Source organism: Thermothielavioides terrestris, chromosome 2 (genome assembly GCF_000226115.1).
Source record: "Thermothielavioides terrestris NRRL 8126 chromosome 2, complete sequence".
In the NCBI taxonomy this organism is placed as follows: domain Eukaryota; kingdom Fungi; phylum Ascomycota; class Sordariomycetes; order Sordariales; family Chaetomiaceae; genus Thermothielavioides; species Thermothielavioides terrestris.
The window spans coordinates 9361787-9387075 of record NC_016458.1 but is presented as its reverse complement, the minus strand read 5'-3'; the positions used below and the strand labels follow the sequence as shown (position 1 = coordinate 9387075).

The following is a 25289-nucleotide window of genomic DNA, read 5'->3' as shown; positions in this document are numbered from 1 at the left end:
TCCGCTCCCCGACTCGCTGAGTGAAACTTTGCAAAAAAGGGAAGCAGCTCTGCAGCGTCACGAAAACCGCAAACCCGCCACGAAATTGATCGCATTTACCGACCGCACAGACAAAACCAAAACAAGCCCTATCCAGCTGCACGACAGCGTCTACGCACGCCTCACCTGCTTGCATCACATACTTATCTGCTTGAGCGGCAATTGATTTCTCCTCCCTCGTGAGCGCCCGACCGCAGCATCACGACGACGCCATGCCTCAGCTACCATCGAGCTTCGCCTCCGCCGCCGCTGGCCAGAACCGAGACGCCAGAGCATCCGGGCGCAGCGATTCTGCCCGCGGGCCCGGGGGCGTCGAATGGTGAGTCCTGCGCGCATGACCGCCTTTTGCCGTCGCGTTTCTGCCCGTCTTTCCTCCCCTCTTGCTCGACGCGTCTTCTGCAGGCAACTTTGTGCACGCTCCGCCCGAGTCGCCCGCACGTGCAACAGACCACAGTTTTCGGCCCAGGCAGCGCCCAGACGCCAAATCCAGCGCCATGCCTGCGCTCGAACCCTGCTAACCGACTTCTCTTGACAGGCCTCGTCCCAACGGCACCAGAACCTTCCGCCGAGCCTCGACCACTCCCTTGAACCCGTCTGCCGCCGCGAGCCCGGCTGATAGTCCACATACCTCTCTCAACGATCTCCCCTCCGCGTCCGCGAATAGCCAGCCTGCCACTTCTGACCCCCCTGCCGATCTCCGCTACACCAGGGAGGAGCTGCTAGAAATCTACAAGAAAGCCGTTGAGCCTGCCGAGATCGACACGGCCGGTTTGCTCGACCCCTCCTGGAACCCCGCGCAGCTCAACGGGAGCCACCCGCGGCCCTGGGGCAAGACCTCCGACTCGACCCACGTCCCACAGGATCCGAGTGTGTGTTGGGACTCGGCTGGCAGTGTGAGACCCATCAGCTTCGAGGAGATGTCGGCAGAGGAGCGCGACATGTTTGCTACCGACGTCAACTCGACCCTCAAACCGCCCCAGCAGAACAAGGATGGGAACCATCAGGGGGCCTCAGGCGTCAACGGGCGGAAGACGTCGGTCAGCGTCGGCAGCGCCGCCAACTACCAGACTTCGTCCCCGTCCGCTGCTTCCCGCCCGGGCACCCGCCGACGGGAGACGACCGATACCAATCCTTTCCCCACGGGGCCCTCGACCGCCTCGCCAACCGCGAGCAGATTTGTCCGCGACGAGTCCTGGCTCCCTCGCCGCAGCACCGAGCTCAAGGAAACGACCATATCCGACGAGCCTGAGGAGGTGGCAGGTGCACGCGAGGCCGGCCCGCCCAAGAGCCAACCTTTTGGGCTACCCCGCAGCAACACCATGGGGACCTCGGGCTTCGGCGCGGCCAGCTCGCTCTGGGGCTCCGGACCCGCGTCGACCGGCGCGACCGGCGCCTTCGGAAGCTTTGCCCTGCCGACGCCGGCCACCGGGGACAAGCGCTTCGGCACCGCCGCCGGGAGCCGTCTCGCCCACCTGATCCCGAAGGACAAGGAGTCGGCCGACGGCGGCGCCGCCGCCGCCAAGCCCAGCGACGCCCCCAGCTGGCGACCCCGCCAGCGGACCGATACCGACCCATTTGCCGCCGACGACGGCCCGTCCGGCAGCGCCGCCCTGCGAGGGGAGGGCGACAACAGCCCTCCTGCCACTGCCCAGAACCAGCGCGGCGGCGTCCTCGAGACCCCTGTCAAGGGCGGCGCCGGAGACTTCGGCATGGCCGGGCTCAGTCTCGGTGGCCATGGACCCGGTGACGGTCCCGCGAGCCCCTCCGAGACGAACCCCTTCCGCAGCCCGCCGGGCGACCGCGCCGACGAGGGCCACGAGCATGACGCGAATCGCCTGGGCCACTCCGCCGCCAGCTCCGAGCAGCAGTCGAATTTCAGCAGCCTTACCCGCTCGTTGGGTGGCGGCGCCTTCGATGGCAGCGACCGCAGCCAGACCTCGAGCGTGGGAACCAAGGGCTTCCCCAGCGTGCCCCCGCTGTCGGGCTGGCCCGCCGGCCCTTCGGTCGGTACGCCGGACCGCGAGCGGGCTCCGTTCCCAGGTGCTCTCGGAGGCGGCATCTTCAGTCCCTTGGCCGACCTCCCCTCGCCCGGCCTGGGCGGTCTCGGTGGCGTGTTCGGGCCGCCGGGTGGCTCGAGGCTGGGGCGCGGCAAGCTCGAATCTCTCTTCCCTCCGGCCATGCAGGCGCAGATGCACGGACACGATCAGGAGAGCCTCGCCGATTCGCTCCCCGATGTCCGACATGTCAACCCCCTCGGGGCCATCGGCCGAAGCACAGTCGGCCTCCAGCCGCGCGACGCCGACAGCCCGGCGAGGGCGACCCGCGGCCCGCTCGAGGACCTCTTCCCCGCCGCCCCGGAGTCCAGGCGCTCTCCTTTCTCGACCGGCGAGCTGGGCCAGTCCGCCCCCGGCGCCCCGGCTCCGCCGCAGTCGTTCCCCACGCTCGGATCCTACCCGTCCATGCCGTCGGCGGCCGACCCCATGGCTAGAAGCCTGGTGCTGCCGGACCGCATGCGTTGGCTCTACCTTGACCCCCAGGGCGCGGTGCAGGGGCCGTTCAGCGGCCTGGAGATGCACGACTGGTTCAAGGGCGGTTTCTTCAACAACAATCTCCACGTGAAGCGACTCGAGGACGACAAGTTCGAACCCCTGGGTGAGGTCATCCGGCGCATTGGCAACTCGCGCGAGCCTTTTCTCGTTCCCCAGATCGGCATCCCGCATGGTCCGCCTCCCGCCACGGGCCGTCTGGGCGCCGGTTCTACCGAGGCCGTGCCGCCGCTGCAGGGCGCCTTCCCCTCCTTCGGGCGCACCCTTACCGCGCAGCAGCAGAACGAGCTCGAACGCCGTAAGCAGGAGGAGCAGATGTTCCACGCTCGCCAGCGCGAACTGGCTCAGCACCACCATGGTCCCTTCGGAGCCCTGCCGCCAATCCGGCCCGGCGCGCCGGGCGCGCTCCACCACCATTCCAGCGCGCACAGTCTCCAGAGCCAGCCGAGCTTCGGCAACATGGCCTCGCCCGTCGGGATGACGCCTCAGCTCCTCCTCGGTCCCGGCGCCCCGACGCAGGCTTTCTTCGACGGGGCCGCCCCTCCCTTGGCGCCCGGTCCCGCCCAGCCGCCGATCGGTCCTGCGGGAGACGTCTTTGCAGCAGATCTCAACCCCGGCGAGCGCCAGATTCTGGCCGATCTCGAGGCGGCCGCCAGCCTGCCGGGCGGTTATCCCGGCCCCCAAGCCCCCGGAGGAGGCGTCGGAGGCGGCAGCACGGGGCTGCGTGCTCAGCTCCCCAGCGTGGACCAGCTCCAGAGGGACCCGGAGGGGTTTCACGCCAGACTGCAGGAGTTTGAAAAGCTGAGAGCGCAGTTCGATGCCGAGCAGGCCATGCGGGGATCCGGCGCGCCCGAGACGAAGCACGACGGTGCAGGCAAGTCTGGCGTCGCGGACTTTGCACCCATGGAACCCCCCAAGGACGCCACCACCGGGCCTATGACGCCTGCCGAAACGAAGAGCCAGGGACAACAACAGGCGGAATTAACTCTCACTGAAAAGGTGCGCAAGACGCAGGCCGACAATGCGAAGTCGGCGCAGTCGGCGGCGCCGGCCTCCGACCTCCCGATGCCGTTCCCCCCGCCCGCGCAGGCCACGCCTCTCGCGGCCCCCACGGCCCAGCGCCCCGCGTCGAACCTGCCGGCGAGATTCGGCGAGCGATCCGCCGCGGGCACGCCGGACACCACATCGGACGCGGCCGCTCTCGCGCCGCCTCCCACCGCGCCGTGGGCACCGCAGCCTGGTGCGGAAGTGCCGAAGGGCCCGAGCCTCAAGGAGATCCAGGAGGCGGAAGCGAAGAAGGCGGCCAAGAAGGAGGAGGCGGCCGCTGCTGCCAGGCGGGCCGCGCTGGAACAGGAAGCGGCGGCGATGCGCGAGCGCGAGAAGGCGGCCGCAGCCGCGGCGAATCCGTTGCTGCCACCGACCAGCACCTGGGGCACGGGATCGCCGGTCGGCGGCTCGTCCGGCAGCCCGTGGAAGCAGCCTGCTGCGCTGAAAGGTGGGGCGGTCGGCGCGGGACCCGCCAACAGCGGCTCCAAGAAGACGCTGGCGGAGATCCAGCGCGAGGAAGAGGCGCGCAAGCAGAAGGCCAAGGAGGCGGCGGCTGCGCAGGCCGGCACGGTCCCGGCGCCCGCCATGGGCAAGCGCTATGCCGACCTGGCCGGCAAAGCCACGGCGAACCCGCCCGGTCTTTCGGGCTCTGGCCCCGCCGCTCAGACGGTTCAGGCCGGCGGCGGATGGTCTACTGTTGGCGCGGGCGGCAAGGTCAAGGTCCCGACGGGTCCGGCCGTGCAGAGCCGCGCAGCCAGCGCCAGCAACATCAAGCCCGCCCCGACCCCAGCCGCAGCGAAGGCGGCAGCACCCAAGCCGGTGCAGACGACGCTCAAGGACGCCAAGAACGTGGCCATGGAGGAGTTCAAGAAGTGGTTGCACCGGGAGCTGGCGCGCGGCCTTGTTGGGGTTAACGACAGTGAGTTTTTTGCCGTATTGTGTTCCTTTTCCCTCACACGCTAACGGATTGTTTTCCCCCCCCCGCACGCAGTCGAGCAATTCGCGGCCACGCTGCTGGAGCTGCCGCTCGAGCCGGCGATCCTCTCGGAGGCGGTGTACGGGTACAGCGAGACCATGGACGGCAACCACTTCGCCAACGAGTTCGTGCGGCGCCGCAAGCTCGCCGACAAGGGCATCTCGGAGAAGGAGCCGGCCAGCTCGGCCAGCGACAGCCGCAACAGCACCAACGGCGGGTGGAGCGAGGTGGCCAAGAAGGGCAGCAACAATAGCAACAACAACGGCGGCGCGGCCGGCAAGGAGGACCCCGGCATCCCTGGTTTCCGCATCGTGCAGGGCAAGAAGGGCAAGGGCAGGAAATAGGCTGCGCTCTCTGCCACCGTGGATCGAGCCGAGGCTGCCTCCGAGGAGTGCCCGGCTGTGGTGTGTTCAGCTTGTTGAGATTGGGTGCGGCTGTTAACTGTAACTGTGTCCGCGGTGCGCTGCAGTCTGGCTTGGTTGGTTTGCATTTGACGTAAGTGGTTTTGGTCTGGCTTGGTTGTGGTTTGGCGGAGGCCGGCTGGCGGTTGCGTTTGAGGCTGGCTCTGCGACTGAAGGGGTTGCCAGCGATTGAGAATGTTTGAGTATGGGCTAGGTATGCGTTTACATGCCTAGAGCGGGTAGTGTGGTAGTGGGTATGCAGTTATGCTGTACGACTACATTGTACGGTCAGGATGCTGTCCTCGGTGCTATGTGCTAATATCTCTGTGTATCTGGGTGTGTGCTTGGGTGTGTGTGTGTGTTCAAGATGGGTCGTACTCCCCCTCACAACAACCCCTTGAGAAGACGGAAAGCGGGTTTCCTACTGCGAGTAGATGGCTTTGGCCTGGCGGCTGATCATGGCCACCGTGGCTTGCTTCACCTGCTCTGGAACCTTCAGGGTCTGAAGAGCTTCCTTCATCCATGAGACGACCAGTTGCTTCGTGCCTGTCTGTGTAAGTTACCGTTGATGGAGGTTGTGGTCGTTATCTTATCGCCAGAGCGCACCCCGCCATGCCGCCAGGCCCCACGCAGAAATTTGGCTGCCCCTCCATCTGCGATTGCCATTGCCATTCCATGGACACCTAACTCTCGCACTCACACTCACGGGCCGACGTGGATGACGATGAGCTGAATTGCTATCCTAACGTCCAGAACCTCAAATACTTTCCTGGATTTTTTGTTATTTTTTTCCTCTATTTTTCTTCCCTGCTCCTGACCCGAACGCCACCCCACATCTGCGCCCGCCATGTCGCCGTCTTCCCTGGGCGACTGGCTCCGCGAAGGCCGCTATGTCGACGTGCTGCTCAGCGAGCCCGCGGCGGCGCTGATTGCCGAGTTTGTCGCGGTCCTGCGGGGCCAGCAGCTGGCCGGGGCCGCACCGGCATCATCGGAGTCGGAGTCAGGGTCGGGGCCGGGGTCGGGGCCAGCGCTGCTGGCTGGGTGCGAGCGGGACGTTGACGGCGGCAGCAAGATAACCACTGGATCCCCGGACGCTGGCACAAGTAGCAGCAGCAGCAGCAGCAGCGATCGCGTCGCCGTCGGCCTCGCGGCCCTCAACGCCTTCCTGCAGGCCAACGTGACCGGCCCGCCGCTCGACGGGCGCGCCCTGCGCGCGCTGCAGCAGCGCTTCCTCACCTTCTCAGCTGCTGCTGCAGGGCCGGAACCACAACCGCTGACGCGGGTGGAGCTCGGCCGGGCGTGCCGGCGCGCGCTCGAGGTCGATGGCGTCGAGTGCTACGAGCACGTCCCGCTGGTGGAGGTGTTTTGTCTGGCGCGGCATCTGCTGCTGCTGCCGCTGCGGAAGGAGGAAGGGGCTGAGGCCGGGGCAGGCGGTGTTGGTGAGGCGGCTGGGGACGGGGACAGAGCCGCTCGGTCCGCGGCCTGGCTTGCGCTGAGGGTCAATGTGTGGCATTATAAGCTGCTGACGCAGCCGAGCTTGGGGCCCGGGTCGGTGTTCAACCGGAGTGCGTCGTGGTGTGATGTGCCGAGTCTGCAGGCGGCCGTGGAGAAGGGGCTGGAGCAGGTGGAGGGAGAGGTGTGGGCTGGCGAGGGCTGGAGCACGCAGGACCGGGTGCGCTTCCTGGTCGAGAAGGCGAACGTGTGCATCATGCTGGGCCAGGACGCCAAGGCGAGGGAGGCGCTGCGGCGCGCAACTGAGCTGAGCGGCTTTGTGTATGCACTGTCGGGCGCGCTCGGGAAAAGGACGCGGTTCCAGCAGAAGAGCACCAGCCAGCTGGTGGTGCTGGCGAAGAGCGGGCAGGAGGCGCAGACCGAGGACCTCCAAGGCAACCAGGCCAAGCCGCAGGCGCTGGCGCTCAACGACGACACGCTGCTGGAGACTGTGGAATTCACAAAGGAGGAGGACGGCAGGCGCACGGAAGCGGCATCGGAGCTCCCGCCGGCGCTGAATGATCTCCCGCCCGACGATCAACCGCAGCTGGCGCCCGAGGACCAGATCATACTGCTCGCCGAGGCGACCCTGAAGGACGCCTTCTCGCCCGCCGACTCACTGACCTCGGAGGAGATCCTGCCCTTTGCGGTCCGCGTCATCGGAGACAAGTCGACCAACTGGCAGATCTACACCCACGCACTGCTCGTGCGGTCGCGCATCGAGGTCCACCGTAGCCGCACGGTCGAGCGGGGCGTGCTGCAGATGCAGGCCGTCGTCGACCAGGTCATCGTCGACACCGCGCAGTCGGCAGAGCAGGCACAACAGCCGGAGCAAGACGGGGGTGCGTCAGCGAGCATCCCGCAAATTCAGATCACTCAAGAGGGCGACGAAGGCTACAAGCCAGCCGGCCAGCCGACGTCCTTCTTCCCCGCTCCGAAACCGACCGAGACGGCCCCGGCACAGGCCCGTCTGGAATACATCCACGCGCTCAGCTCGCCGCCGCGGTGGCATCTTGAGACCGAGCTCGCCTACGCGTGGACCAGCGTCGGGTCGCTCGTCTCGGCGCTCGAGATCTTCAAGCGCCTGCGGCTGTGGGCCGAGGTCGCGCTGTGCTTTGCCAGCGCCGCCGCCAGGGACGACGAGGACGGGCGCGGGATCAGCGGGGAGGCGAAGGCGAAGGCTGTGCTGCGCTGGCGGCTGTTCCGCAGGACGGGGACGCCTCTCGAGCAGGCGGACGCCTCTGGTGCAGCGGACGAGGAGGTGGACCTGGACCGACTGAAGGAGGCTGATTTCCGCGGCCCGGAGCGCCACCCGCCGCCTCCGAACGCGCCGCGGCTGTGGTGCATCTTGGGCGACCTCGAGAACGACCCGGTGCACTACGAGCGGGCGTGGGAGATCTCAAAGCACCGGTTCGCGCGGGCGCAAAAGTCGCTCGGCGAGTACTACCTGCAGCAGAAGGACCTGTCGCGCGCGCGCGATGCCTACAAGAAGGCGGTCGCCGTCAACCGGCTGAGCTCGGAGCTGTGGAACCGGCTGGGCGACATCTGCCTGCGTCTCGGCGACTTCTCTGACGCCGCCGAGGCGTTCGGCCGCGCCATCGCGTCGTCCGGCAACGCGGTCGGCGGCGAAGACGCCCGCACGTGGAGCAACCTGGGCAGCGCCCTCTACAGCCTCTACGTCGAGCGGGTCAAGGAGCTGAAGCAGCGGAAGGAACAGCCCAAACCCGAAGAAACCTCTACTAGCACTACGCAAAAAGCAGAAGACGAGAACGATGATGAGGATGAATCTACGAGCCCAGCAACGACACCCGCCGCAGCCGACACCGCGGCAAAGCGGCGCGACGACCCGGCGACGCTCCTCGCGCAGTCGCTGGCGGCCTACAAGCGCGGCGCCGCCATCGCGCGCGACAACTGGCGCATCTGGGACAACGTGATCACGCTGGCCGCGCGCCTGCGCCCGCTGCCCGTGCCGGACCTGCTGCAGGCGCTCCGCGAGCTCGTGCGCATCCGCCGCGCCGAGGACGCCCTCGACGCCGACGTGCTGCGCCTGCTGCTCAACGAGGCGCTGCTGCGGCACGAGCGGCCGGCCCAGGCTGCGGCTGCCGGTGCCGGGGCCGGAGGTGCGGGGGTGGGGGTGTACGAGCCGCCGCGGGGCTCGCCGCAGCGCGCCGTATGCGACTTCCTCGAGGACGCCGTCGTCCCGCTCGTGACGGCCCGGTCGGAGCTGTGGGAGCTGGTCGCGCGCGCGAGGGTCTGGCGGGGGGACTACGCCGGCGCGATTGACGCTTCCGAGAGGGCGTGGCGAGCGGCCGTCGGAGGCACTACGGGTGTCGCTGTGTCCGGCGGGGGCGGTGGGGGCGGCGGCGGGGACAGCGGAAACTGGCTGGAGGATGCGCAGGGCTGGAAGACGGTGGTGGACCGGACGGACGAGCTCGTGTCGCTGCTGGAGAACTACGGCGCCGAGGTGGCCGAGATCGGGCCCCGGTGGAAGGGCAAGGCGCGCAGCGCCGTGCGCAGCGTCATGGGCAAGGCCAAGGAGAGCTGGGAGGGCTCCGCCGAGTGGGAGCGGCTGGTGGCTTTGTTGGAGGGGTTGACGTGATGTCTAGTTCTCGGTGTCTCCCTTTTGGTTTGTGTTGCGTTGGGTGGACATCTTAGTACGTGATGTACCTACTACGTTTCACTCGCCTGGCCTCGTGTTGTACATAACTGCACTCAATATACGCAGAGAAGGCAAGCTGCCGGGGATAGCAGCCATGCCGGGGTCAAGATGGAAATCCGTGGCTCGTCTGAGCTGGCTCCAAGATTAAATGTGTGCGTCACGACAGCGAGAGAGCAGCATTGCAGCACGACTGCAGGCCGCGACGGTGGGGGATCCCTGTCACCCGCTGCCCCGCTGGTGGTTTCGCCGGGCCTTAGACCTTCCCGATTTGCCCGTCGGATGAGTTCGTGCGGGACTGAACGTGTGGTTGCTGCTCACTTACTCACCCGGTCGGTCGGAGAACCCAACACGTTGACAAGATGACCGGCTGCACCGGCAAGAGGGGGCTGGGAGGATCAACAGAGAAAAGAAGGGCGCCCGGCACGGAGAGGGACGGCTTCCCGTGGATATGCACATGTGCATACTCCGTACATACGCTCGCATCTTGCGTCCGCGCTGGGGCTGTCTTTGCTCGGGAGAGGCAAAGCTGTGTGTCGCGGGGGGCTGCTGTGCGCCGGCTGCGCTCCGGCTCCTTCGGGCTCGGGCAAAAGACCGACGGCTTGGCTCCATATCTGAGCTGTGAACGATGCCATGGCCAGTACTTGCGGCACTGCAGCTGCTTGTGTCCAAGCTCGACCAAGCAGCTGGCCAGCTCGCGATTTTTGCGCCTGGGCTGAGTATAACTTAGGTATGTGACACTCGAGAAGGGCATTTCTGCGCGGCGACCCGCTTTTGGGGTACGTCTTCCGGCCATCAAGGTTGCGGTGTTTGGCCTTCGTTCCGAACCACCAGCCCGTTTGGGACGGACGTCCGGACCGAGGCCGTCGTCTTATTCGCGGCAGGCTCCAGCTTCCCGGCCCTTGCCCCGGTCAGTGCTGCCGCAGCGGAAATGGAAAATGATGCCGGGCGCCGCGGCTCTGGACGGACAGCGGCAATCCTTGCCCGTGGCGAGCATTGTTGTAACTATCAGGCTTGGCCGGTGCACCTCTCGTCTCGTTGCCGCGTGCCCAGGCACTCACTTGGCGGCAAACGATAAGTTAACGTTACGCCGACGTGCCACGGTGCCACGGGCTGCGATTCCGGTTTTGGATTTGGCGATATTCTCCGGGGCTGGCCCATTGGTCTTTTTGTCAACTGCTTTTCCCTCTGAATATGCACCAGCTACCACATGTGCATGTAGCCTGCAGTATTATCCCGAGGTTCTGCCCCATGCCGTCGGTGAAATATGGGCGAATCCAGCCCAGCGGGCCGGGGACGAGCTCGACACACGCTCCTCCTCGAGCCAGCGAGCCAGCCGGCGATCATTTTCAATTCCCTGGCGGTGCATGCTCCGGCCCCGCCGTCGCGAACCGGCGGGCAAAGTCCGGGTAACTAGATCACCGTAGGAGCGGGCCATCGTGCCAGTCGGACTGCTCGGAATGCTAAGATGCGGAAGAAAAAGGCGGTCCACCTGTTTGGCATGCTGTGCAGGAGAAACAGACTCGGGAACATCGCAGAGTCTTGGACAGCGGGAGAAATATCCTGACATCATGACATGCCAACGTGTTCGGGGATGCTTGTTGTGGGCTCTCGTTGGCCGGCCACATTCGATGCCTGCGATCCATGCTACTCTGCCGAGAAAGTTTCAAAGAGATGAGAATCAGATGAGACGACGTGGTTGGAAGCACCCTGCAGCCGTTAGACCTCCCGCCCGCCTTCAGAGGATCCGAGTCCATGGCATGGGATTCAACTGCGTAGCAGTTGCTTACTGCTGCCAAATCGCCCGAGTCGCCTTCCAGATGCCTCGAGTGCCTTCTCTCGGCTCCGCCCTGGGCCGATCGCGATCTGGACCTGGCCTGTCTCACGGCACGAAAACGGATAAACTGCCTTGCTCCATTCTTGCGCGGAGAACGGCGTCGAGGGATCGCCGCCGGTGTGCCTCGCCCCGGTCGGCGGGGGTCCTCCACTGCCGTGACGTTTTCCTTGTGGTTCTCTGCGGCGGCACAAACTCCTCCACCCTTGCCTCTCGTTCCTTATCCAATCCAAACCTCCCGAACGGCGGGATCGCCACCAAGGTCGGTATGTGATGTACGGATGTACAGGTACATGGACGTGGCAGCTGACGGGCTGTAACTTTCAACATCACGCTCCACGACATCACGTCGACTCGGTCCTGCTGCCTCGCGCCAGGCAAGCCCAGCGCGGCGATGCATGGACACTGCCACTGGAAGCAGCCTCGAGTCGGCCCGGTCCTTGCCCCATTTTCAGCGATTCAAGCTGCGCGAGTTAGCGTGAACAGAAAGGCGGCACGAGCTCAACACCTCACACAGCGCCTTGGCTGACGCCTGTGGTTGCCATCGTCAGCGTCGAAGGAACGGGATTAAATTCGGTGTGCCCCCTCCTTGGCTGGGCTCCTTGGGCTCTGGGCTCTGGGCTGGGCTCCTGCGGCTCCTGGGTCACAAAAGCACGCAGAGAGAACCTTGAGGTACGCAGATCCTCCAGCAGATCACGGACAGGGGGCCCCGATTGGGATGTGGCGCCAAGAGTGATCGCCCGCCGGGCCTTCCTGAACCTGCTGGGACCGGCCCTTTTCCAGCCCGCCGTTCGGCGCCATTCGCCCGTGCTGGTAGCCACACTCTTTCCTCTTGCCCTGTTGAGCTGGACGCTGCAGATTCACGTGAGGGGGGACCGGTGTGTCGGATGCAAAGTCGCAAGTCGATCAAGTCGATCCCACCCAGCCCACTGTGAGGAAGCCCTTGTTATGTGCAGACGTACTGTGTAGGTGTCAGGCGACGGAGCTGCAGCGAGCCAGCGGCTATCCAAACTGCACGGAAGATTCGCGATATGGGAGCGCAAATTGGCGGTATTTCGAACCGAGCCAACACGATAGCAGTCTTAATTGTTGGAGTGTCGAACATGGCTGAATCGCTCGAATCTGTGGTCTGTTGAATGAACAGGAACTCCGTGCGCTGACTTCCAACCACTTCCGGGTCCCATGGCTGGCTCTGGTTGCCCCTGGATGCACTGTGCGGTACGCTCACAAGGAGACTCGCGGTGGCTCTCGGTGGCCCGCCACATCCAACAGCAGCACCATCGAATCGGGCTCCTGGGCAGGCAAGATCGCAGCGGGGAGCCGTGCGTTTGCGGTAACCCCTACGGACGCTAACCAACCTCCCAACCGCAGGTGCCTTGCGAGCTCCAGGCCCTCACGGAGATAGTACGTGTCCAGCACTCCGAAGCGATGGCGGTTTGGGGCGTCGAAATGGACGCCCCATGACTGCCGAAGCGTGGTTGGTCGTTCGCGTTGGTGACATACACTGCACTCCACGAGCATACACTCCATAGTGCACTGAGGAGTGTAGTTCGCGCAGTCCCAGGCGCCAGAATGTCTGACTGCGGGCCGTTGAGATCGTTTCAGGCGGTCAGACCGCCTCACAGGTGCGATCGGCAGCGGCCGAGACGCCAATCCGCCGACGGTGCTGCGCGAGGACGCGGGTACGAACTCTGGCGCAGCGTCTCAATTACACGTGTAAGCCCCGCGATGGACGGCTTTGCGAAAAACAGACGATCACTTTTTCCTTTCTCAACGTTAGCGGGAAAAAAACTTGATGATGGCGCCAGAAGAAGCGTGCTGGGCGAGATTAGGCTCGTGAACATCAAATGGCTATGGGACTTCCCGTCCCTAAACCGGCTTGGTGCGCTCATCGCCCGTACATCCTGGTCGGCGATCACTGCAGCGCACCCCGGTCGGCAGGTGCATCATTACGCGCACGGCAGGGGCGTGGAAATGGCCGCCGCGGCCCCCTGTCTGGCTCCTGCGGGAAAAGGAAAGTCAACAGACCTGGTTGGGCCGATCAGGGGCTGCAGGAAATGACCCGAAAACAGCATCAGGTTTCGGTGGGCGTGCTTGTCGTGCCACGTCCAACAACGCCCCGTTGACTGGAGTGCAGAGATGGTGTAAATGTTGAGGATGGGTTCCGCGCCTGCCCCGGAAGCTGACTGTGTGAGTTTCGCGAGTCTGCCACGGCAGAACTCCCGAGAAACAGTGTGTCATCACGATGTTCGCTCGTCATGGTGCGATGCGGCGTTCCTGCCGCATTCTCGCGCCCAGTACGCGCGTGCCTGGTCGTCTCGGCTCTGTGGAAGGCGCTCCCACCTCGTTGCGGAACCGTTGAACACCGCTTCAACGGTTCACCGCTGTTGCTCCCGGTTACCGCGGCAGCGGGTTCCAGTACGGAATCAGACATGGGCGATTGGGGAGGGCCGTCGGAGCCGTTGCGAACATCGGTTTCCTCTGTCGGTGGGTGTTTGCAGCGTGCGCCCTGTGCGTCGCCGACATGTCAGGCTTCCTGTTGGCCGTCCACGGCCTCACTCTCGGCTATCTGCGCCAGGCCGCGGGACCCGGCAGCATTATGATCGAGCTGCTTACGAAATCCCGATGGGCTGGTTACTGAGTAGTGTGTATGGCTCGCTGCCTGGTGAGACAGCGGTTTAGGGCAGAGTAGCGACGCAGCTGAGTGGTCGGTGACTGAAATGCCGCGATCGATTGCTGACCCTCTCATTTGAAGGTGTTAGTGAGATCTGTCGGCATGGAAGATGCACAGGGGCAGAGTCCAGGGCCAAGGGAAGGACGGAAGGGGCTGACCTGAATCAGCGGGTGAAGTCGCTACGCCTCCCGCAGTTGCTTATTGTGTGAGAACCACGGATAAGCGAGAAACCTCTAAGCCGGAGTCAGAGGCTACAACGGCCTGCAAACACGTGGGATCCATCCAGGCTCCATCCAGTCCTTGGGTGTCTCATGGTGCTCCCGTGTTTTTGGCCATCGTTGTTCGCCAGTTCGACAGGCGGCTGTCATCCCCGCATCGTTCTCTGACCCACCCTGCTGGTGTCTGAGATCTGGCGCCTGGCCAGTTCAAATTGAGAAACAGGTTTCACCGTCTGCGTGGAGCCGGCGTCGTCCCAGATTGCGTTTGGCGGCACCGCGGTGGGCAAAATTTCTCCAGGGCACCGCCATACTTGCTTCACAGCGACGAACCCGTAGTTAACGGCGCCTTTCGTTTGATTTTCCTTGCTGCTGCGATGGGCTCGAGTTGCGGCTGACTCGCGGATTTGCACCTCCAAGTTGGAGCCTGGAGACCGGTGAGGCACTCAGCTGGGCGACCGATTCAGAATATGGTCGATGGCTCGCCGTGCTTGCCCTGAGTGGCGACTGGAGTGGTTACGGGCGTAACGCTACACATTCTGTCGCCTGCGGCTGGCTGAGATCGGTCCGTCAGGTCCGCGTTGCTGCAGGATCGAGGACTAACGAACGATACGGTGAAATCTGTGTTTGTGAGCCCCCGGCAGCCTGCATGTGGAAAGGGGGGAAGCCCTGGTGTCGCTGGCACCTCGTTGCAACCCTCGCTGGGATTCCCCGGGCAACTGGAGCGCGTTGGCTGAACAGACTGTTTCTTTTCTGGTACGGGGCGAGAGGTGGCTGTTTGGTGAGCTCGTTGGCGCGCAGGATCCGGCACCAGCTGGGCATTGCGCACCTTCTCGGGTTGGTTCTTGCTGCGGGAATTGAGGGCACGGTATCGCTGCGCTTTGGTCAGTGGATGCCATTCTTGCTGCTTTTGATAGAGCGAAGCGTTACTAATGGCGTTCATCAGCTGAGCACGGCCGCTGCCAAGCGATGGGGCGCAACTTACCATACGTGAACAGATGCGGAAACTGAGCCGCGAGCAGGCTCATCTGCGCTCTCGCCAGGAATCACTGACTGAGGGAAAGACGGCTTGCGTCATATAGCTTCCGTCGGCACGCAGCGGGCCACCATGTCGGACGCCCAAGTAGGGTATGTGGCTGGTGAGCACAACGGCGTGGTTCTCGATGCGCCTCTCGCTACCAGTCTTAACTGCTCAAGGGATTGGTGTCGCACCACAGGCCACCCACAGCTCTGAGCGACCATCAGAGGACAAAGTCTTGTATCCGGCGGGACTGAGACGCCAGGCCTGCCGCCTCGCATCTGTCACTGCGCGGCCAAGGCTCGGGTCTCAAATTGCTGTTCCTGAACTAAAGGCGGCATAGTCTCGCAGAATCGGCGCTTCTTGTATGCCTGCCCATCTGAGAATTGCCGGTCTGAATCTCGTAGGGTCGGCCGTTTGCGATGGCTATTCCTGCGTCTCTCACCAGCTTAGCAAACAGATTTGGGGTCGGAATCAGCAACAATGAGTCGGTGGCGCGGGTGAAGTGCCGACATCCGGCATTGTTGGCTCAGATTCCGTTCGCCAGCTTTGTGCGAGCTTGGAAACGCGGGATCGAGGAACTACGGCACGCATTGTGTGGCACGAGAGCTGGGACCCGTCCGACCGCCGCTATCCGCAACTTCCCGAAGCCGTATCGTTGGAGTCGACGTCGCACCGTGGCCGGCCAACGCGCGGGAAGCCGTCGGATCTGGAGACGTTTGTACGGCCGTAGATCGCGCACATGGTGGGCAGTTGGGTGCTCACCTAGGTATACCTTGCCCGAGTAAACATCAGGCAGTCAAGTCGTATTCAATCATCCCAAAGGGCCAGAAGGGGACGGACATGGTAGATTAAATCAAGCCCGTTATGATACCTCGACACGGTGGTCGGCGCTGGGAGCGACTTATGTTGCGTGTTCTCGAGTCCAGGCGGGTGCCAGAGAAATGGGTAATTGCTGGGTTGATTTGTATGGCTGGTGAATACGCTCGAGTGCTCGTCGCATCTCTCTCAATCCTGCGTCTGGCTGGTGGGTGGCAAAACAGGTTTGGGGTGCACTTCGAGAGGAAGCCAAGGCCTCCCGCAGCTTCCACATCGACCACAGACCAGAGGAAGTGAGGAAGTGGCCCTGCGGGGCTCTATCATCCTGACCCTGCGTGAGTCCCCGCCGTGGCATAGGAAAGTGCGGCCCTCCGGCGGTGGTCGCGCGAAGCGTCAACTTACGGGAAAGAACGCTCCTACACAGAGTCAGCTGAATTGCCTAATCACCTAATGGCTATCAGTCCGCCGACGGAAACCCCAGTTGAACATCCATCGGGCTGGCAGGCGCATCCCGCATGCTCCCCGTGAATCCCAGCTGTGGAGTTCCCTGGATTTCGCTCTGTTGAACTTGGTGGAGGTCCCAATTCCATGAATATTTCCTGTCCAACGCCAGCAAGAACCAGTCCTCCCTCCCCAATCCCCTGTTCCCCTGCCACACCACCCCCCGCTGGATATTCAACGGCCCACTGCTGCTGCTTGGACGGCAACTCGCCGACACCACCGTCGAGACGCTTTGGCACAATACCTAAATACGAAAGAAAAGGAGGGACAGTGGAGAAGCGCTGGCGTGCGACAACGCCCCCGTGCACGCCTCGGGATGCCCAGGTAATCACTCTCCGGAGGGACACGAGGGCGACGGGCGCAGGGCAAGACTTGGCGTCCGCTCCCCCGGGCCCACGGCCTCGGAACCTCGGCTGTCGACATGCCGCAACCGGCCATTGGCAGCTCCCAGCACCAACCAACCGCCCCGTCGAGGCTGAAGAAAAGCGGCCCACGCCATCGGGCGGCGGCCGGAAACATGCTTTTGCTGGAGGCTTCGGGCCCGGTTGTTGCCAGTCCACCGCCCACGTTTCACGACGCACAGCCTCTCGCCGTCGTCCTCCGGGAACCACGCCGGGCTCGATCGACGGGGCAACTGGAGAGTCCCGGGCTCTGCAGTGTACTCTGCAGGCACCTGTGCATCACAGCCAGCTTGACAGGTACGCACTACGTCCGTATTTACCGCGAAGCAATATTCCTGTTGGACCACACCCGCGCAGATGTTTACACGCGCGCCATACTCACTCCGCCAGCATCTGGTCGTTCATGCTTGATCCCTGAAGAGAAACACGCACTCACCCACCAAGGCGCTCACGGCAGCACTTGGCAACGCGGCCCACACCGAAGGTGATGCCGCGGTCTCCAACCGCAACCGCATTCGCCAGGATGCTCGTGGTTTCTGCGGTGTATCCGCGGCCATGGCATCTGCTGTGACCAAGGTTGGCATTGCGGCGCATTGAACCGAGCGACGGGCGAGGCCGCAGAAGAAGTTGGCGACCGTGTTGTGTTACGGACGCAGTTTGGCGACCACAACACCCACCACCACCACTGCCACCTCTGGACTTTTTATGCGCCTTAGTCCTCTCAAATTTGGCCTACTCCTACTTACCTGCCTGGCCCTCTTTCTGCCTCGCTGGACACTCGTTTCATTGACTGACCAGTGGCGGTCGTCCCATTCTGATCTCCTACCACGTTTCCGCACCGCCGCCGTCTTATCACAGGCCCGAGTGATTCCCAAGCCTAATTCCCCAACCCTCACCCAAATAATTCAGAGCTCATCCCTCCGAGTGCGCGAATGAGGCGCAACTCGGTCGTTCGACAAGGCGGCACACGGGGCAGGAACCTCGAGCTGTCCGGGAAACAAGCTGAGTAAGTGCTGCCAAGCGATTCCGCTGCAACCCTATTTCAGCTTTCTTTGCCATCTCGTGCTCCCTCATCGCCTGTCTCCTGGGCCACGCTTCCCACACCGATCTCGTTCGGGCACGCTGCCAAAATCCCAGATGCTCGCTGGGACGCCCCATTCCATCCGGCGCATTCCAGTTGGTGTGACATCGCAGGGCGGCTATTGTCGCAGTCCCGTCTGCGCAGCGAGTCCTGCGAGTTCCGGCCAGATGGCGTCGAGTTCAGGGCCAGCGCCGTCAGCGCAGCGGACATGTGTGGGAACCACATATGCTATGTAACTCCGCTTCCTCGCACAGCCCCCGCACGAATCAAAAAGACATGCGCGTGAGGGCCTCCGAAATGCCTCCCCCACGACGATCCCGTCGCGCCCCCAAAGGCGCTCGAGGCGGCGCCGGCATGACCAATCGACGTCTAACCCTGTCCAGACTCCTCAGAGCTCATCGCTCCTGGCTGCCTGGGCTCCATCTGGGCAGGTCGACGGCGCGCAGGGACCCGCTACCCGCCGATCCGCGGCTTGGGCTCCCCCGTCCAAGTCTCCCTCGACTCCCCTGCTCTCTTGCCCGGACAGTTGAATTTTTGGGAAGGTGAAGGAGTCCGCCTCTCGTTTCCGTCTGATCCTGATCGCCACCAACGCGTCTAGTGTACGGATTACATTACCAGCGCCCGTGGGAGTGCCGGGCGGCAGCCGAGGTCGTATTTTCGATCACAGGGGTGGGGATTGCCGCGCAGCTGATCTGGGGACCCAGATCCACCACAAGACGATCTCTTTCCTCCCTGTGCTTGCAGGTTACCAGGTCCCGGCCCCACACCCATCCAATAGTATCCCACTGCTGACCAGCCTTGCAGGTGGGCCTAACCCTCTTTCTCTCCCGTCGCCAGTCCCTATTTGGCCAGAAGGTACCCCTGTCACCTCGCCGAGGTTGCACAAGGCACCCCTCGGCGTCGCGATATCCCCGGGCCTGTGAGCCAGAAGACCGCTGGGGACTGCGGTCAGCGAGTACAGGTACCTCCTACCAGCCAGCCCATCCACCCCCTGCACTGCCGTTCCGGTCCGACCGCTGTTGCTTTTCTTCTTTGGCTTGCTTCGTCCCGACATTTTCGGGCCTCTCTCCCATAACTAGCTGTCGTGTCATGGCCTCGGGCAAGCCTGCGGTCCCAGATGGACTTGCTTCAGGACCAGATCTTTGCCCGGCCGATCGTCCAGGTTTCCTTCTGTTCAGTCCTTCCCGACCGACATCCAGGAGGCATTCCATCCCGCCGGCTTCTCCTTGCAATTTCACACAGACATGTCGGCCCCGGCTCCCCACCTTCCCCCCCAATAACCCTTGCATGATCCACATCTCCCTCCGAGAGGACATGGAATCTTGCATTCAACGGCCGGTCCAGTTCCAATCCCTGATCACCCGCACGCCATCCCTCTTGTCCGTCCGTTGTCGTCACCTGCCGCAGTCCTGAGGTCCTCAGGGCGGAATCGGGGGAGGCGACTGCTTGCGTAGGGGTTGAAGCAGTCCTGCTACCGTCCTTGGCGCCCCGTGTCCCGCGGCGCACTCGAGCGGACCGAAGAGGTGCCAGTCCTTGGGCACGCAGGGCGAGGCGGCAAGCTTGCCGATTGACGCGCCTTTTCAGATCTCGACCTCCCAGCCTGCATTCCGGAGCGCGCTGAGCACCCTCCGCGCCGGCTGTCCAACCCTCTCCAGATATGCAAGCCCACTGCTGGTCCGTCTTGTGTTCCCGTTCCCTTCGCTCGCACTCGCCGATCCTCGCCTTTTCATCCGTCCCGGGCCATCAGAGACGAAGTGTCTCGATTTTGTCTTGAACCAACCTCCGCCTGCCCTCATGCTCTTTCCTCAGCCCGCATCCCTTCGCAGTTCTGCAGCTCGCATTCACACCGGATGAACCGTTCACGGCTACTTGCTGGCAGTTGCAAACGTTCTGACACCTCTCATGCGAACAGGTTCAGGATAGCTGCATACAATCCAACCTAATCTCCACCACCCCGGCCCCGAGAACCAGGCTTGAGACTTGAGCGAACGGGCCTTGTGTGCCAATCAGCATCCGAGTAAGTACCACTTTGTACCCATGGTGCCCAGCTCCCAGAGCTCGCTGCCTCATCAGCGGTCCAGCCGCTGGTGAGCTTTGCTTCCGGATGCTCATGGGCCGGCGACCGATCCTTGCCCCTCACCCCAACTTCGTGCTGACCGAAACTTCACCCGGTTTGCAGGACCTCAGGTTCTTTGATCCTGCGTCTCAGCCTAGACGTCTTTCGGTGACTGAAACCCCGTCTAAGAGTTGGATCGTCAACACCGTCTGCCACGGCCGGGCATTGCAGAGCTACGCGCAAGGGGCAAATCGTCCCAAGGATCTCGCCCCAGAGTCGTTGCCGTCGTCTTAAGAAGCTGTTGAGCGCGGGATCCAGGGGTTGTACGTTGCACCAGATCAGGCGTGTCAACCTACTGAGCTGTTCCAGCCCTGCATCTGGTCCAACAGTCGGCTCCCAGGTAAGCCAGATGGCGATAGCCCTCCTGAGGCGCGGGCGAGTCAACTGAGGCCCGCCAGAGGTCGACTCAGAGCACGGGCCTGGGCGCCCTGGCCGGCCAGCCCTTCGCGTGGCTGTCGTGTGTCACCTTGTACTGACAGATGCGCAAGACCAGACATTTGAATCCCGGAGACAATCGCCGTTGCGTGTTCCTGAGTCTGTCTGCGCCCTTCTGCCATCCCCAGCTGTCCAGCATACAGCTGTGGTGGCTCTTGCAAGAGCTCCCTTCAACTTCAGGTATCCAGCGGAAATCAGCTTGAATGTCGACGGCCAAGATCCAGGAGCCGGTCTACAAGGTGTATGAGGTGAGTCGAAGTTCACCAGAGCCTATGCCCCCTCGGCTCTGGACGGGCAACTTGCTTATCCATGCGACTTGCGATCGGGGTCTGGGCACACGGCGCCCCGTCTGACCACCACCTTGCTCGTCCTGACCGCGGCTCTCGACTTCCTCCATCTCGCTTTTATGCTCATGGATTCCGGCAAAAGTTAAAAAGCTGTGGCTGACTTGCATGCTCAACAGCCCGGCTACCACCCGCACCGCACCATCATTCTCGACGAGCAGGTCGAATCCCCAGAGACGCTGACAATTCGGCTGGAGGAGGAAGCCGCTCGAAACGGGGGAGACCTCACAAGGGGCTGCCCCCCCGGTCTCCTGCCCATGCCGATGTCCGCGTATAAGTCTCAACCGCCTCAGCTGCACGGTGCGTTCTTCGTTTCTGGCTGTGTCTTGGCGCACATGGGATGTGCGCACCGTTGCTGACCAACGCCCATGGCCCAAACTCCAGGCTACGCAGACTCGACCTACTCGCAGTACTCCTCCCAGCCCTTCTCATCCCAGCAGACGGAGAATGCCGCCTCGCAGATCAACCAGATGGCATTTGCCGCAAACAATGCGGCCGCCGGGCAGTATCTCGGGGCGTCGCAGGTCACGCCGCCCAACAGCGTCAACGTCTTGTCCTGTCATCCAAGCGGAGGTCCCCAGGGCACCAAAGTGTCGCTCAAGGCGACATGCCAGTACGATCTTGTTGGCAGCAGTGTGGCCGCGTCCGCCCCCTTCGTTTCGCTTGTTTTTGGCTCACATCGGTGTGCGGCAAAAGTCGCCAGAGATTCGCGGGACGGCAGCGGCGCCTGCACTTACACAATTACGGCCGCGGCTCCGCAGTTCCTGAGCACGGGCTGTCCGTCCCTCAGCAACGTGCCCCTGACGCTTCTTGTGGAAAGCGCAAGCGGCGACGAATTGGCCAGGGTGCCCAACGTCGGCGCGTTCTCGTACCATGACGTTCAGGGCGGTGCCGCGGGAGGAAGCGCCGGGTTCGGAGTGCCAGATGAGAGCAGCCCGCCGGACCTGGGTTCGCCCAAGACCAGATCACCTGTTCACCGGCCCAGCCCCCCAAGCCACGATGGCCAGGCTCAAGCCAAAACAACCAGCCAGGTTGCCCATCCTGCGCTAACCGAGGAAGCTTCCACCAATACGTACGGCTTCTCACCCAGCGTCTCGGCCCCCAACACGGCCGCCCAGATACATGCTCAACCCCAAACACATCCCGACTTCGCCACCGCTGCTACGGGCGCCTACAGCCAAGGAAGCAGCAGCATGCTTTCGTCGTACCGGGCGGCGTCCTTTACGGACCACTACACGCGCGCGCCCCCCATGCTCCGGTCGCCGCACGGGACGGGGTGGATGTTCGGCAGTCAACTCGACCCGTTCCGGGCTTCGACGTCCGCCCTGTCGCATGGGACCCACGCCGCGGTCTCACGCCCTAGCCTCACTCCGCTGCAGCACGCCGGTTCCCCGACACCGCAGCTCGTCAGAACCAGCACGCTGGCCCAGCCCGCCGGCGGATTCCCATACGGAGTCTACCAGGAGAAGGCGACGCTCAAGATCATCGGTGACTTGTCATCAATGGCGGAGGGCTGGACGCAAGAAGAGTGGGAGAACAAGCGCAGGCTGGTGCTGTTCAGGAAACAGCAGACGGGGAGCGTCCTGACAGTGAGCTTCAAGCCGGTGAGCGTGGCCGAGCGGCCGCCCCACAGCATCTGCATCAGCTGCATCTGGTGGGAGGAGAAGCAGGCGTGCTACGTCACCTCGGTCGACACGATCCACCTGCTCGAGCAGCTCCTCGCTGCCCCGAACCGGTTCGGCGTAGACGAAAAGAACCGCATCCGCAGGAACCTCGAGGGTTTTCGACCGGCGACCGTCAGCAAGGCACGGGCCGAGAGCGAGGAGTTCTTCAAGGTCATCATGGGCTTTGGCAACCCGAAGCCGCGCAACATCGAGAAGGACGTGAAGGTGTTCCATTGGAAGGATCTCTCGGGCGCGCTCTACAAGATCATCTCCAAGTACAGCGCCTCGACCACGACCGTCATGACGCCAAACAGTTCCCCTCATGTTGCCACCACCGTCGGTCTCACCGGGAGCTACCCTGCCCTACCGCCGACGCCGGTCTCTTCGACGTCGAGTATTGCCGCGGACACAGCCGCCTCGGCAGGTTACGCTGGCGCTGCCGGCCACCACCACGCCGATTCGCTGGCGAGCCCGCGCACGCTAAGTGGAGGACCTTCCTCATGGTCAACATACGACGCAGCAGCCGCGAAGACGCTGTCCCCGGGGCTCAAAACCAACTCCCCCGTGGGAACTTCTGGGCTGCGTCTATCCGCCATGCCGGTTGTTTACGACCACCGGGGCTCAACGCACAGTCTCGCGTCGCCGTACGGACTGTCCACCCCCGCCCACCACAACGCGCATCACACGCATGCGGGTTACGGCCATTCTGGGGTTCCCGCCTCGCAGGCTCAGTCGCGAAGCTGGGAGGGCTACTCGGTTGCGGCAGCCGACGGCTACACCAGCCAGGCGGGCAGCGGGCATGGGCAGGTGTACGGTGGCGCAGCGTACGAGGATGGTGGGCCGCGTGCCTGAGCGCGTGATCACCCCTCCTCCTTTCCTCCACCCATCCCCTTGGCGGAGAGTTCGGGCGCCCGCAGGGGGGAGGGGATCTTGGGCCGGGCGGCAGACTCCTCGCACGGCAGTTCACAGCCTAGCGCCCCTGATGGGCTGTGCACGAGTTCTTGCGCGGCAAACCGGCCACGGGTTGAGGGGTGGGCGCCGGAGACGCGTGAGAGTTGCGCGTGTCTGAGGGTGGGACCCGGCTGGATGCCGTGAGTCACGGTCGACAGCGGAACGGTGGGCGTGTGGGATTCGAAGAGCCGCTGCGGCCCGGTCGGTTCTGTCCCTGTTCCTGTCTCCGTCCCAGCCCCCATCCGAACGATGGACAAGGGGCCCAGCAAGGTATGAGCCGGCCACCAGCCGGGTCGATCCTTGAGGTTGATTCTGATATCTGGCAGACTGCCTAGCCGATGTGACAGTCGACGGCGCGACGGGAGAGTAACACGGCCTCGACGAAGGAGTCTCTCTCCACCCAGGCGGTCGCGGGTGGTGTGGCCCGTGTGGGGGACCGTTGGGAGGTCCTGATCAGCTGGCTGGTGCCAGCAGCCAATCAGGCGCCAACCTGCTCCTCCCTCTCGACAGCAAGGGCACGTCCCGAGACCCCCCAGCACCCACCACGAAGCAACCTGCCAGCAGAAGTCTCCGAACTGCATCATTGCTCAGCAAGAGATCTCTGCAAGTCGATTACTCGGCTCCCTCGAGCTGGGGGGTGGGGCAATTCAACTTGGATCCAGGCCGCCCATCTTCGAGCAAGTGCCGTCGGTGCGTTGCATCGCGTCCGTCTTCGGCGGCTCGACCGCGCACGACTTACACGGTGGTGTGGGTGTAGGCTTTTCGCCAAGCTTCCCGACTGCGCTCGCGCAGCGGGCCGTTGTCGTGGCGCTCGTCATCCAGGCTGGGTCAAGCTACATGCGAATAATACGATGCCGGGAGCGGACGGTGGTACTGCGTGCGGACTTACCGGATCGGCCTGCGTTGCACGGAGACATCGCGGGCGCCACTGCAGTACCAAGACATACCGGGGAGGGCCTCTCTCGCATGCTGCATGCAATCTGCATCTGGAACCCCCAGGTCGCATCGACTTGCGCCCCGCGCCCCCGTGCCGCCGGACACCTTCCTACTGGTTGCGGCGCCGATCCACGCCCCTACGCCTCTTGAGACGCTTCCCACCATCGTTGCCGCCGCGATATCGCACCTTCTGCTGATCGCGGGATGCCTCATGATCATGCAGCTCGCCGTTAGTCACACCTTCCGTCGGAGGCATCCCGAGTCCCCTCCAGGTGTGCTGGGCTGCAGATCCACCCCCCGGGTGCGCCGCTCATCTCATATTGTGATTAGATGGGCGAGTGTCCCTGTTTCTGCCTCCAAAACACGAGGATTGACGGAGGCAGGAAAGGGAGTACGGGATGACGTCGGCGCAATGTGGCTATGGCAGGATACTGTCTCCGACGATGCCGAAGCAGGGCTACGGGCCGCGCGTCCCATCTACGCGCAGTACGGAGGCCTAATCTGGTGGCGACAAGTTACAGTGAACTTCACTCGGTGCTGTTTTCCTGGTTGCATTCAAGTTCGGCATTCTTCCCTTTTACTCGGCACCTCATGGACATTACAGGGGCATGACGGAAATTGGGACATCACGAGATACCCGTCTTTGCCTTGCCGTTTGTTTGCGATTGGGTTTGTTATCTGTCGCCATTTACCTGCTAATCGTGCTCCTCTCGCTTCCCTGCCACCCTCACCGCATTGCATCCATCATACCCCTTTCTTTCATTTGATGACTGGATGAAAACGGCTCGGTTTCGGGCGCTGGCGTTTGCACTTTTCAGTGGGATATTATGCAACGGGAAAACCACGCCTGGGGTATTGGCTCTTATGCATTATTATGGCGCATCGTTTGTTCGTTTGTTTGCCTGCTTTCCTCGAGCCAAGATAATCATCTAACTGATAGACACCAACAACTATCTTAATGATTATTATGTCTACCTGGTTCTACGAGACTCCTTTTTCGCGTGCTAGTCACCGCGATTCAACCTGGCGGTTGTGAGGCCGCCTTGGGGGTTGACGCGGCTGAGGCTGGGTAAGCTGGTATGGCCGTGTCCCACTGCGCCTGGGATGGTGATTGCCTCAGTCGCGGGAACTTAAGCCTCCTTGC

The 25289-nt window shown here is 63.3% G+C and overlaps 4 protein-coding genes across 4 annotated transcripts; 3 read left to right on the top strand and 1 right to left on the bottom strand.

Annotated features, from left to right (window-relative positions):
* Positions 1–35: 35 nt before the first annotated feature.
* On the top strand, positions 36–5113 carry THITE_2116267 (uncharacterized protein). The gene is made up of 3 exons (XM_003653650.1): positions 36–358; positions 575–4551; positions 4624–5113. The coding sequence occupies exons 1-3, from the start codon at positions 252–254 to the stop codon at positions 4950–4952; spliced, it is 4413 nt and encodes a 1470-aa protein (XP_003653698.1). The 5' UTR covers positions 36–251; the 3' UTR covers positions 4953–5113.
* A 542-nt stretch (positions 5114–5655) lies between these two features.
* Positions 5656–9435, top strand: THITE_2116265 (uncharacterized protein; the record flags this gene model as incomplete). The annotated part of the gene is made up of 2 exons (XM_003653649.1): positions 5656–8514; positions 8779–9435. Coding segments are annotated over exons 1-2 (2974 nt in total), but the record flags the coding sequence as incomplete, so codon positions are not given.
* Positions 9436–16545: 7110 nt separating this feature from the next.
* THITE_109868 (uncharacterized protein) lies at positions 16546–17202 on the bottom strand (the record flags this gene model as incomplete). Its single annotated transcript, XM_003653648.1, has 2 exons — positions 16546–16890; positions 17059–17202. 2 exons carry the CDS (start codon positions 17200–17202, stop codon positions 16546–16548), a joined length of 489 nt encoding a protein of 162 aa, XP_003653696.1.
* A 2779-nt stretch (positions 17203–19981) lies between these two features.
* Positions 19982–23613, top strand: THITE_2116256 (uncharacterized protein). Its single transcript, XM_003653647.1, has 4 exons — positions 19982–20155; positions 20304–20498; positions 20714–20894; positions 20979–23613. The coding sequence occupies exons 2-4, from the start codon at positions 20454–20456 to the stop codon at positions 23108–23110; spliced, it is 2358 nt and encodes a 785-aa protein (XP_003653695.1). The 5' UTR covers positions 19982–20155; positions 20304–20453; the 3' UTR covers positions 23111–23613.
* Positions 23614–25289: the final 1676 nt, after the last annotated feature.